Source organism: Candoia aspera, chromosome 1 (assembly GCF_035149785.1).
Source record: "Candoia aspera isolate rCanAsp1 chromosome 1, rCanAsp1.hap2, whole genome shotgun sequence".
NCBI lineage: Eukaryota > Metazoa > Chordata > Lepidosauria > Squamata > Boidae > Candoia > Candoia aspera.
This window is the reverse complement of record NC_086153.1, coordinates 166,234,802-166,247,568: the sequence shown is the minus strand read 5'-3', so window position 1 is coordinate 166,247,568 and position 12,767 is coordinate 166,234,802. Positions and strand designations below refer to the sequence as shown.

The following is a 12,767-nucleotide window of genomic DNA, read 5'->3' as shown; positions in this document are numbered from 1 at the left end:
CTTCCGGCCAGCAAAGGCGGCGAGATGGCGGCTGGTGCGGTCGGGGAGCAGAGCAGCACCAGGGAGAGGCTGCTGGCCGCCTTGGACGATCTGGAGCTGCTGGCCAGGTGGGCACTCGTCGCCGTCGCGCCGCGGGCCCTCCCGAGGGCTGCCCTTCGCACTTGGCTACGGGGCTTTGCTCGGGCGACGCGCTTGCCCTGGAATAGCCTAACCAGCCAATGTTCGGGGCTCGTAATATTGTCATCATTATTACCATTATCACACCGACCGCGTAACTAGCCACGTGGGTCTGGATTCGCACAACTGCTAGGCTGAAACGGGGTGGGTTAAAGTGGGACTCGGGGCGTCTCGACGTGCACGTAGTGTTATAGTGTTATCGGACGGATAAGTACTCAATTTCAAATGATAAATTTCTAGGTTTACGTGACAAACTGAACCATAAAGTGGAGATTTCTGTTTCCCTGTAAAGCAGTTGTGGGCGGCTGGGAAACTTTCGGGAGCAGATTTGGGGGGCACCAGCTGAAGGAAGTCTGCTCGTGATGGAGACAGGAAAGACCGCGCGGTCTTTTTGAATCTATCTTATTTTATGAGAAAAATTTATTGTTCTTTCAAACATTTTTTGAAAATGTCAATGTTGAACTCTGTGGAGTGCAAAAATCACTTCTTGCGGTTGAATGTAGATGTATGTTGGTACATCTCTGAGCAGCTGTTGTACTTCACCTGACAAGCCATGGTCATTAACTATTGATGATTGGGGAAAAAAAGAAATTACTGTTTTTTTTTCAGTTAAGGAAAAAACCTACAGTGGCCCAACTAGAGCCACCACAGACAGGATGTCCGCTTTAGACACCATGCCCTTCCTGGCCCAATTTCACAGATTATATATTTTAAAAATAGAATCCCCATCCCATCTGTTATCTTGCTAAAGTCATACATATAATACTGTCACCTAAATTGTCATTTTAATTTTTTATTATCTGCATTAATATCATTATTTCCCTCAAACATCAGATCTAACTGGGTTTACCCTGATCAGCTAAAACAATGGGGGAATGAAGTTTAAGATGGAAGGAAAAAGTCTTAATTTATTTGCTTCGGATGGGTGTAAAATACACTAAATCTGTCTCCTCTTCCCTCCCACACTTTTTATGGGACCTTTGCTTTAGAGAACTGATTGAAGTTTTGGCAATTTCAAGAAACCAGAAGCTAGCACAGCCTGGGGAAGAGAGCCAGGTAAAGAGTTTAAAAATCTTATAAAACTGTAGCAAATCTCCATTTTGTTAAATAGTTATGTAATGTTGACCAGCCTGAAAGGTAAATTAGTTTGTCTGTTTCTCTACTTTTACTGGAATGTTGTTACATGAACACTTTTATACTTGTTTTATTTAGGGCCAGGGATTTTATAACTAAGGCTATCTGATTTGGGCTGCTTAAATCTGGACAGCTACTAAGTGGCAACAAAAAGATACAGAACCACAAGATTAAATTTTGTTGGAAATCCTGAAATTGATAACAGTTACATTTTCCTGTAATATATAATTGTTTATTGTTGGACAGATCCTGGAATTGTTGATTCAGCGGGATAAAGAGTTCCAGGAGTTAATGAAACTAGCTCTTGATCAAGGGAAAATCCACCATGAAATGCAGGTGTTGGAAAAAGTGGTAGAGAAGAGAGACAATGATATTCAGCAGCTTCAAAAACAACTGAAAGAAGCAGAGCATATTCTGGTGAGTCTGTAGGTGAAATGCTTGATGTCTTTTGATGTTTGTGCCTATTAAATCAGTCATATAGAAAGGAGGTAAATATATCTAGTAAATTATGCTAGTTCATTTCTAATCTCCTCAACTCTTGCCCTGGTTACTATGTGACTGCAAATCAAAGCTGTCTTTACTCTCTTGAAATCTGTAGTTTCTTTTTTGCTTTAGGATTAATTTTCCTAAGTCTGTTTCCTTTCTCTATGCTAGTCTGCAGGGTTTTTTTTCCCTGGTAGTCCAGCTCCTAGCTGAATAATTCCTGGTATTTGGATGTGCTAGCCAGTAACCATGTGGGTATTTTAGATGAACCCTAAAGCATGTCACTAAAGAAGATATAATGCCTATCTGAGCTGACACAGCAACCTCTGGTTTATCAAATTGTTACCTGGTTTCAAACAGCACATGAAACTAATTAACCAAGAGGTTGAATCTGTACAATACTTTCAACCATGACCATATTTTGGCCTAGCATGCTGTATATAATCAGTCAATGCAGGTTTCCTTTAGCATTTTGTATGAACCCAGCCAGTTCTCGTTTATTTAACAGCCCATGGTTAAACCATAGTTTAGCACAATTTTAAGCCAGGTCAAGATTTTCTTTGTTAGCACAGTGGTTAGAAATATAGCCCTAAAGAAGTGCAGGTGCGTTCTTGGGATCCTATTAAATAACTAAGCCACTGTTCTTAAATTTTTCCCTTGACAAGGATAACTTATGTATTTCCTATACTAACCTAATTTTAACTTCTTTAAAGAGGACTTATGAAAGACTAATGAGTTTTTAATTATAAATCAGTATAACAATAAATGCTATTTTACATATAGGCTACGGCTGTTTATCAAGCAAAGGAAAAACTGAAATCAATAGAAAAGGCAAGAAAGGGTGAGTGTTACGTTTTTATTATATTTTAGGAAGTCTAGTCTGTTTCCACAACCAAGCACTGATCATTGTGTCTCATTGTGTCTATAAACATTTGTGTTTCTGTCATAATTTATTTTCATCAATGACTATAATTTTTAAAAAGTTTATGGTACATTTAAAAACAACACAAATCAATAGCATTACTCATAATTTACTGTTGTTCAGTCTAGGGCATTTTCAGTCATTTGCAACATGTTACAGCTGTGACCAAAAAAATATTAATAAAATCTTGCAATCTTCTGTAAGATCTTGGAGCAATGGTCCAAGAACAGCTTCCTGCCAGAGCATCTATTTAGGAAAGGAATGAGGTTAAAGTAAAAGGAGCAACTGAACAACACACAAATTGCTGGTTTAGTTTCTCCAGCTCTGTAAGGACAGGTTTTGGTGCTTCATCCACAGGATGCTAGGTATAATTACAAGAAGGGGAAATGGTGGCCCTCCAGAGACTGGAAAATTGCAACTGTCAGTATTCTTTACTTTGGAGCAACTGGGAATTGTAATTCAACTATGCAGAATTATAGAGCAGAACTGAAACACAGTAAAACTACCACGACACTGGAATGTCTGTGTCACTGTCTGTAATATCATATAAGTGAATGACTCAGCAGGAAGCAATATTCTGAATGTTTGGCTTTTACTACATCATTTTTGTACAAGAATTTAATCTGAGGACACAGGAATTACTTTCATTTTGAAATTTCAAGGAGCTTCTCACATGAGAACCACCATACCATATGAAAATGTTGTACTCTATAAGAAATAAACATCCATTGTAGAAAAGAGATTAAAAATGCATGTAGAACTGCAAAAAAAAGGCTCAGGAAAATAAAGACAAGTGATCATTTTATAATGATACTGCATCTACATTTTTTACTTGAAAGGACTACTTCTGGTAGTGAATTTTATGTTGCAGAATGGATGGATGCATGCATTCACTGTATTTTTTTAATCTACATTTCTTATAGGAGCTATTTCTTCTGAAGAAATAATTAAATATGCTCATAGAATTAGTGCCAGCAATGCTGTTTGTGCGCCTCTGACTTGGGTGCCAGGTAAATAATAAATATCTGTATATCGTCTTATTTAAGTAGGTATTTAAATGTAGGTATTTAAGTGTTCTCTGGTAACTGCGAATATACTTGTATGTATACTAACTTCTTACATAAGAGGATTGTGCAGTGCTTTGGATTTTTAAGGGGAGAAGATGCTTTGGAGCACACATGGGTGTGAATGTAGCATGTGTCTGCAGTTCCTTGAATATGCCTTCTAGAATCAAGCTATAGCTGCAGAGGGCAGTGTGAGAAAAGGTGCAGCCGCTTCAAGGAATTAATTAATTAATTAATTAATTATTTCTCATGTTTAGCCACCACCCATCTCCCCCAGAAGAGGGACTCTGGGTGGTTTACAATAAAATTCCCCATAAAACATAAACATTAAAATCACATAAAACAATTATAATAAAACCCAATAAATAAATAAAATCCAAGAGAAATGTAAAATCCAGGCTGGTGGGAGGGACTCTAGGGTGTGTGCCATCCCCAAGAATGGTTATTCCCTTTCCCGCCCCAGATGAGACAGCAAAACCAGGTCTTCAGGGCCTTCCGGAAGGTCAGGAGAGAAGGGGCCTGCTTCACCTCTGAGGGCAAGATATTCCAGAGAGCGGGGGCCACCACAGAGAAGGCCTGCTTCCTGGACCCCGCCAGATGAAATTCTCTTATGGACGGGATCCGTAACATGCCCTCTCTGGATGATTGGGTGGGGCGGGCAGATGTAATGGGGATGAGACGGTCCCTCAGGTAACCTGGCCGTGCCATGTAGGGCTTTAAAGGTAATAACCAACACCTTGAATTGGACCTGGAAGCAAACTGGCACCCAGTGCAGCTCACACAGCAACGGTGTTATATGTGCCCACCTAGGTGCACCAAAAATAGCCCGCGCGGCTGCATTTTGGACCAGCTGAAGCTTCCGGATACTCTTCAGGGGTAGCCCCATGTAGAGCGCATTGCAGTAGTCTATATGGGAAATAACCAGGGCGTGAGTGACTGTTCGGAGGGCTTCACGATCCAGGAACGGGCGTAACTGGCGCACAACCCGAAGTTGCGCAAAGGCCCTCCTGGCCACGACTGCCACCTGCTCTTCGAGCAGGAGTCGTGAGTCCAGGAGAATCCCCAGATTACGCACTGAGTCTGTCTGGGGCAGTGCCACCCCATCCAGAACTAAAGATGACAGTTTCCCGGAAGATGAAGCCCCATCAACCCACAGCCACTCCGTCTTACGAGGGTTCAGTTGAAGCCTGTTGTTCCCCATCCAGACCCCCACAGCCCCCAGGCACCGAGAAAGGGCAGTCACTGCATCACTTGCCTCACCTGGGATAGAGATGTATAATTGGGTATCATCAGCATACTGATGATACCTCAACCCGTGGTGACGGATGATCTCACCCAGTGGTTTCATGTAGATGTTAAACAAGAGAGGAGAGAGGAGAGAACCCTGCAGCACCCCACAATGGAGGGGTTGAGTGTCGGACCTCTCCTCTCCTATCACCACTGACTGGGACTGGCCTTGGAGGAAGGAGGTGAACCAGCGCAGACTACACCGCCCACCCCCAACTCCCTGAGCCGTCCCAAAAGGATACCATGGTCGATGATATCGAAAGCCACTGAGAGGTCAAGGAGAGCAAGGATGGATGCACTGCCTCCATCTCGCTCCTGCCAGAGATCATCCATAAGTGTGACCAATGCAGTTTTTGTCCCATATCCTGGCCTGAAACCTGACTGAAAGGGGTCCAGATAATCCGTTTCCTCCAGGACCCTCTGGAGTTGTAACGCCACCACCTTCTCAACCACCGTCCCGAAAAAGGGGAGGTGGGAGACTGGACGAAAATTGTCCAGCACAGTTGGGTCCAGCGATGGCTTCTTGAGGAGGGGGCGCACCAGTGCCTCCTTAAAGGCGACCAGGAACACCCCCACCCTCAAGGATGTATTTACCATCGCTTGGACCCAACCACACATCACCTCCCGAGCTGCCTTCACCAGCCAGGAGGGGCATGGATCTAAATAACAGGTGGTGGCATTCACAATCCAGAGGATCCTGTCCACTTCCTTGGGTCGAACCGGATCAAACTGCTTCCAGATAACAAGGCTAAAAAGTTCCCTCGGTATCTCCACAGACCCTGCTTCACGCATGGAGTCCAACTTAGACCGGATCCGAGTGATTTTATCCTGCAGATGCTCAGAAAACTCTTCCGCACGGCCCTGTAGGTGGGTCACTGGGCCCACCTTCCCCAAAAGGGTACGTGTGATCTTAAACAGGGCTGTCGGACGGCAATCTGCGGATGCAATAAGAGCGGAGAAATACTGCCGTTTCGCCGCTCTTACCGCCACAAGGTAGGCCTTAATAGCGGCCCTAGCTTGTGTTCGGTCGGATTCGGTCTTTGTCTTCCTCCAGCGGTGCTCTAGGCGTCTCGTAAGCCTCTTCAAAACTCTCAGCTCCTCCGTGAACCACGGGGAGTGTCAGGTTGGATGAGGCAAGAGAGGCCGCACAGGCGCGATCCTGTCCAAGGCCCCGGCCACTTCCTTCCAGGCAGCAGCCAGGGCCTCCGCTGGACCGTGCAGCAGATCCCTGGGCACCTCCCCCAGCTCCCTTTGAAACCTCACTGGGTCCATCAGTCGCCGGGGGCGGACCAATCAAATGGGTCCTGCCTCCCTGCGGAGGGGAGCAGCATAAGAGAATCTCAGGGCCACCAGGACGTGATCTGACCATGACAATGGGGATAGATGCAGCTCTCCCCTCAGATCACGTTGCCACTGCTCTGACAAGAAGACCAAGTCCGGAGTGAGACCACTGTCTCGAGTCGGGTCCCGAATGGTCTGGGACAGGCCCATGGCTGCCATGGTAGCCATGAACTCCCGAGCTGCCTCCGAGGCACGCCCCAGGGAAGGCAGATTGAAGTCCCCTAGAACCATAAGTTCGGGGAGCTCCACCGCCAAACCCGAGACGGCCTCCAGCAGCTCAGGCAGGGAGGTTGCTACGCAGCAGGGGGGCTGGTACAGTAGCAATACTCCCAGCTGTTCTCGGGAACCCAACTTGAAGAACAGGGTCTCACAGCTGGCAACTTGTGGGGCAGGGCCCCTGAAGGCCACAAGAGACTCTCGGATGACAACAGCCACCCCTCCTCCCCTACCCTGGTATCTCGGCTGATGCCACACCCGAAACACAGCTGGGCACATTTCCAAGAGGGCTACCCCCCCTTCTGAGCCCAGCCAGATTTCAGTGATACACGCCAGGTCTGCCCCCTCCTCTGCGATCAAATCGCATATGAGGGGGCCTTTGTTGTTAACTGACCTGGCGTTAAGCAGCAGCAGCTGGAGACCAGGGCCCTCAAGGATCTGCTGTCCAGGGCCCGGTCTGAAATCGGAGGGCCGGAACACGCCACCGGTAACAAACACCGGGGGTGTCTTCCCCGAAGAAGGCCCACCCTCCGGTTCCTGTCATAACATCCCCGACCCGTCACCACCTTGATGATATACCCCACTCTATAGCACCCAGAATTTCCAGGCCCGGTTGCCTCCACTCCCAGACCTCCAGAAACCCTGGGTGGAAATAAGGGTCTCCTCCCCCATTCACCCATTCTCCCGAATCAATCAACAGCCAGGCAATGACCAGCCCCGCAGTGCACCAGCTCATGCTCTCGGTGCTGTGGGAGTCTAGCCAGAGCTCCGCACACCTACCCTGTGCCCCCCTCAGCCTCTCTCACTGGTCGGTAGGGGAGCACCCACCCATTCCTGTTCCCCCCCCCGTCTCTCACACAGGGGGTAGACACTCTCACAGTCTCATGCACAAACACACAACTCTGCCCCCCCTGAATCTCTCACCTTCGGAGGGGAGAACCACACCCACACAGGAGGGACCCTCTTAACTGCCTGCCGTCTCTGGGAAGGTTAGGGGATGACTCGCACCCACAGCCTACCCTCCCCCCAAAGTCTTCCACCAGGAGGCTCTGGTGCGGAATCCACTATCCTGGAGACCGTTGTTCCACCCAGGCCTGGCTGTCCCATCTGGGTCTTGTCGCTCTGCCAGTCCGCCACTCCACCAGCCAGTGCCGGGGCCCAGCCTCGCTGCCCAGGACCAGGGCCCAAGGAAGCCCCAGGCCCACCGCTCCTCACCACACGCTGCAGAGTCGCCACGACCACCAAGGCCTGGCCCGGTCGTCCCATCCAGGGCTCATCGTTCTGCCGGCTCACCACTCCGCCAACCGCTGCCAGGCCAGCCTCACTGCTGAGGCCCAGGGGCCAGAAAGACACCAGGCTTGCAGCAAGCCGCAGTCGTCATGAGCCCGAGCCGCCGAGGCTCGTCCGGAACCGCGGAGACGCTCAGGCCACACCTCCCCATCGAGGCCATCGTGTCGCCCAGCTCCGGCCCGTTCAGCTCGCCGCACCAGGCCGCAGAGTCCCCCAGGACCTCCTGACGCCTGCCGAGGCCTGCTGGGACCTCCTGCCGCCCACCGCAGCCCCCCGCTCACCGCCAGTCCAGGCATCGAAGTCCAGGCTGGGAAGACCGACGAATCCAAGCCCAGGCTATTTAAATTAAGCCCAGGCGATTCTTGTCCACCTCAGCCTCATCAGCAGCAAGGCAGGGGGTTGGCCAAATGGATCAAAAGAGCCAAAAGCCGAAAGCCCCTGAAATTCTGCAGCTCCAAGAGGGAAGGAGCGGCAGCATCAGCGAGTGCTGCATCTTTTTTCCTTTGACTCTAAACTTCTGACTGTACAAGCATGCTTTGTGCTACCAAGTGAACAGCTGTTAATTTATCTAAGATATTTTTATGAAGAGTAGGATAGGTAAAAGGAATTATTTACTTATTTGTTCATTCATTCTATTTCTAAAGCCAGCCACTCACCAATGACTTTGGGAGGTTAAAACAAGTAATGAAAATAAATGAAAGCAATAGTAAAAATGACCATGCCAGGAGAAAAACCATTATATGTTTGCTTTATATTTGTTTATTCAGAATTGCAAACAAAATTATTATATTTTAAGGGGATCCTCGAAGGCCGTATCCAACTGATTTGGAGATGAGGAGTGGTCTTTTGGGTCAGATGAACAATCCTTCAGCAAATGGAGTTAATGGACATTTACCAGGGGATGCACTTGCAGCCGGAAGATTGCCAGGTAATAGAAAATTAAGAGAAATGAAGCCTGCTGTCATGTGTGTTCATATGCACACTGTATGTGTATGAAATGCATGCACATGTACAGGATCTGCAATGTTGAACTGTAGGTATGGACAGAAGTTCTAAATCTCAGAAGTTAATTAAATTAGGAGAATAAGAATTATTTCCATTGAAATAAATTGTTTTATTCAAGAATTTAATTTAATTTAGAATAAATTAAAATATATTGAAATATATTCCAAGAGATTAAACTGAAACTATTAAAAGCATTTACTGATCAGTGTAGTGAAATGTATGTATAGTATTTGTAGATGCTTTACTAAAAGGATTGGTGGTTAAAAACAAAATGCTTAGATTTAGTATTTTAGCAGGAGGAGATGAGTTATTTCTAACTTTTAAATCAAAGTTGGCCTGTAAGGGAAAGACAAGTGTCACTATGAAATGCAGTGGAGGGGGACAAGATCAGGAGTAGACAACCTTGATGCCTTCAGATGTTTTAGAATATCAGCATCTCAATACCTGTATGTACTGCTAATTTTAGAGGAAAGGAGTCTTTTGAGGGATGAATTTGATCCTGTTATTATTTAAATGGAAAAAGTAAAGTTTGATTAATGGCAGGAAGAGTTAAGCAGATGGATTTCTAAAGAAGACAAGATCCTGTCAGGTTTAGGTAACAGCCTGAGAAATGAACTGGGAAAAAATAACAAAAATAAATAATAATTGAATAAGCTTTTAGATAAAAGGTGGGTAGGCAGTTTGGAAAATAATAGAGGGAAGTGGAGGACATGATAAGCCAGAGACTTCTAGGGTTGCTGTAAGTGAAAGATAAAAAAGCAAATTAGCTTATTGACCAGTTAAAATAAATACCTGTTCTTTATTTGCTGTGTTGTGTAAAGCCGGCTGCAAGTTTAGTTAGGTTCTTCTCAAGCCCAGGTTGGCAGCACATTGCTTGCAAATGCCACTGTGCCGTTGCGGAGTCACTAGTATGCCCTTAAAGCATTTACATCGTCTAGCATCACAATACCATTTCACCATTGCCTATACCTTGTCATTCTGTATGCTCTTAGATGGCATTGTCTTGGCTCAAGGTGGTAGAGGATAGCACAGATGTTGCAGGGAAACCAGTTCTGGCTGTTGTTGTGCTTGTTGGGAAGCTTTACGAGCTGCCTGATAGAAACATAATGCTCTGTAGGTGGATGCAAAAAGAATAGACATTGACCATTGCAAAGTTGAGGTGGCTTGGTGTTCTTAAGGAAGTGGAGCTGAACGTTTTATTGTTCAATTTGTGCTTCATAAGAAATGCCTGAAGAGAGAAGAGGAAATTGCTTTTTGAAAAATGCTGGGAGCCGTATTCTCTAATATCACAGATGTCCCACCCCGTTCTCAATTATCTGACACCCAGCAATTTAGCTCTAAGATGTACAAATTAAATTATAGTCTTTCAGTTTCTTCAGCCCCTTTGATCTTTCTTCTACTACCAGCAATCTACTCTTTCTTTGAAATCATTAACTGTGGCCAGTGGTTTATACTTCCTTGTATATGTGGAATATCAGCTGCATTTATCATGGGAAGAATTGGTTTGTTTTACTCTGGGAAATCCAGTTTCTGTGCCTGGAGAACTTCATTTGATTTTATTTGGGGGGAGGGTGTTTCTCCAGTTACTTTACAGGTAGTCTTCACTTAACGATGGTAATTGAGCCCAGAATTTCCATCGCTAAGCCATGCGGTTGTAAAGTGAGATGACATTGCTCAGTGATGGCAATCCTAGCAATTCCCTTGCCATCATTAAGTGAATTTTACCTTTCGTTAGGCTGAGCACCCACCCCACCCCAATCCAAGCCATTCTGGGCTTAGTTCCTTCCAGCCCCGAACACTGCCTTCAACTCCCCCCCGCCTATCTCCCCCCCCCATCTCTGCACTTTTGGAAGCCCTGAAACTTGCCTTGGGGGTGGGAAGCCCACCCGTATGGCGTGAGGCGTCCTGTCCCACCCGCGCAGGTGTGAGGCTGCCAATAGCAAGCTCCACCCTCCCCAGCCTGCATTCCTTCACCCAGCTGCCTCCTTTCCCAGTTCCCCGCACCTACCTTTGCCTTTTTCACTCAGCCACCGTGGGTGAAGCAAAAATGCATGGCTGCCTTTTTTGAGTCCTTTTTGGACCCAGCTTCTTGATTGTTTCTTCCACATGGCTCTCTTCAGAACGCTATCTTCTCAGCGCCACTGACAGCACAAGGTGAGAAGATAGTGTTCTGAAAAGGACTGAAAAGGACAGCTGACTTCATTGGATGCCTCAAGTTTCTTGGGTAAGTTTTATGGATTTCCATTCCATCTGGCTGAACCGAGTACTTCTCATTGTAGCTAAAAATCAGGAGTCCAGGAGCATCTTTTTATACTAACTTAAAAATCATAAGCATCAGAGAGTTTAATGGGAAAAATAGTATGCTCTTCTTTTCTGAAATCAGTGGGAGTTACAAATGCATGGCTGGCTTACTTTGATTTCTGTAGAAATGCTGTGCAATTTTATACTGCAAATTTCTGGCTGTAAGGTCAGAAGGTTCTGTGTCATTTTAATTTATTATTATAAAAAAGCAACTACAGCATGGAGTAATTGCATATTTGTTTTCTTTTTTCTACAGATGTACTTGCACCTCAGTATCCCTGGCAATCAGGTGACATGTCAATGAACATGCTTCCTCCTAATCATAGCAATGACTTTATGTTAGAACCTCCTGGACATAATAAGGAGAATGAGGATGATGTGGAGGTTATGTCAACAGATTCTTCAAGTAGCAGTAGTGACTCGGATTAGGGACTGCGTCTGAATCAGTTGATTACTGTGCCAACGAAAGCAGACTGTACACCACCACTATACACATTCTGCAGCCCAGGTGGAGGCTGCAGTACCAAGCAGGAAACTTTTCACATTCATGAGAACCTTTCTCTTGTATTTGATGAATATGAGGTTATCCCAGAGTTTCAGATAATTGTTGGAATAATGCTGGAGGTAGACGCTGGAAATACGTTGTCTTCTGACACATTTTGGTATGTGTTTGCTCATAAAAATATGTTTTTGCACAAGGTAAGTATCTCTTGAGAAGTTGCAAAAGGTAGCTGTTGCTTGAGTGCAGAGTAACACTTCTATAAACAGCAAGGAGGGAATTGTTACCGATTCCTTGATACATTTTTATGGTGGGTCTTCCAGTCTTTCAGATGGATCTTCAAGCGGCATAGGAGGAGATGTGGGAGAAAATTCCATCCTTCTACCCCATCAACAGAAGCATTCCATGAGCAAATGTCTGCTAGTGGATCTCCAGATCTAATAGTCTTTCTGATTGCATATCGGAAAGGATTAGGTATTTAGATGAGACTTCCCCAGCCTGGTACTTTCCATGTGCATTCGCTTGTAATATTGCACCAGCACTACCACTTCCTAGGCTTTTTGTGATGGGAGTTGTAGTCCAATACACAGGAATACGAGGGTGTAAAAAACTGGTTTTGCATGAATTTATTAGTAGGATTCACTCACAACCAGATTGTGTATGTTTATATCAAATAAAAACTTAAAACTAATTTTGTAATTTATTGTTAATAGGCCCTTCACAAATAACATAGTTTTAATTAAAATTACTTAATTTGTAGATACTGAGCTATATCATGCAGGATAAAGCTATTAGTTCAAGAAAGGATTTGCTTTACAAATGGTTATTGTGTCTCACCAGACCTTTATTAAAATACTGATTTTTTTAAATGATATCATTCACTTCCCATAGTAGGGAAGGGATTGTTGAAAAGTGCCTTGACCCTGGGGCAGCACAAGTCATTAGAAATCTGTGCGCTCTATAACCACAAGGAAAAATTGCAACTGCAAAATGGCACTTCAGCCACACCAAGCATTTTCCCAGAATTAAGGGTTCCATAATGTTTTTG

The 12,767-nt window shown here is 45.3% G+C and overlaps 1 protein-coding gene across 1 annotated transcript; it reads left to right on the top strand.

Annotated features, from left to right (window-relative positions):
* MED4 (mediator complex subunit 4) lies at window positions 1-12,410 on the top strand. The gene is made up of 7 exons (XM_063317807.1): window positions 1-107; window positions 1,167-1,233; window positions 1,558-1,728; window positions 2,578-2,635; window positions 3,640-3,726; window positions 8,711-8,842; window positions 11,477-12,410. The coding sequence occupies exons 1-7, from the start codon at window positions 25-27 to the stop codon at window positions 11,647-11,649; spliced, it is 771 nt and encodes a 256-aa protein (XP_063173877.1). The 5' UTR covers window positions 1-24; the 3' UTR covers window positions 11,650-12,410.
* The last annotated feature ends 357 nt before the right edge of the window (window positions 12,411-12,767 follow it).

Bases quoted from the DNA above. Each gene is read 5' to 3' on its own strand.
- MED4 (XM_063317807.1), top strand. From the start codon at position 25: ATGGCGGCTGGTGCGGTCGGGGAGCAGAGCAGCACCAGGGAGAGGCTG. The intron at 1,234-1,557 runs GTAAAGAGTTTA...ATTGTTGGACAG, and splicing joins AGCCTGGGGAAGAGAGCCAG to ATCCTGGAATTGTTGATTCA. The intron at 2,636-3,639 runs GTGAGTGTTACG...CATTTCTTATAG, and splicing joins AATAGAAAAGGCAAGAAAGG to GAGCTATTTCTTCTGAAGAA.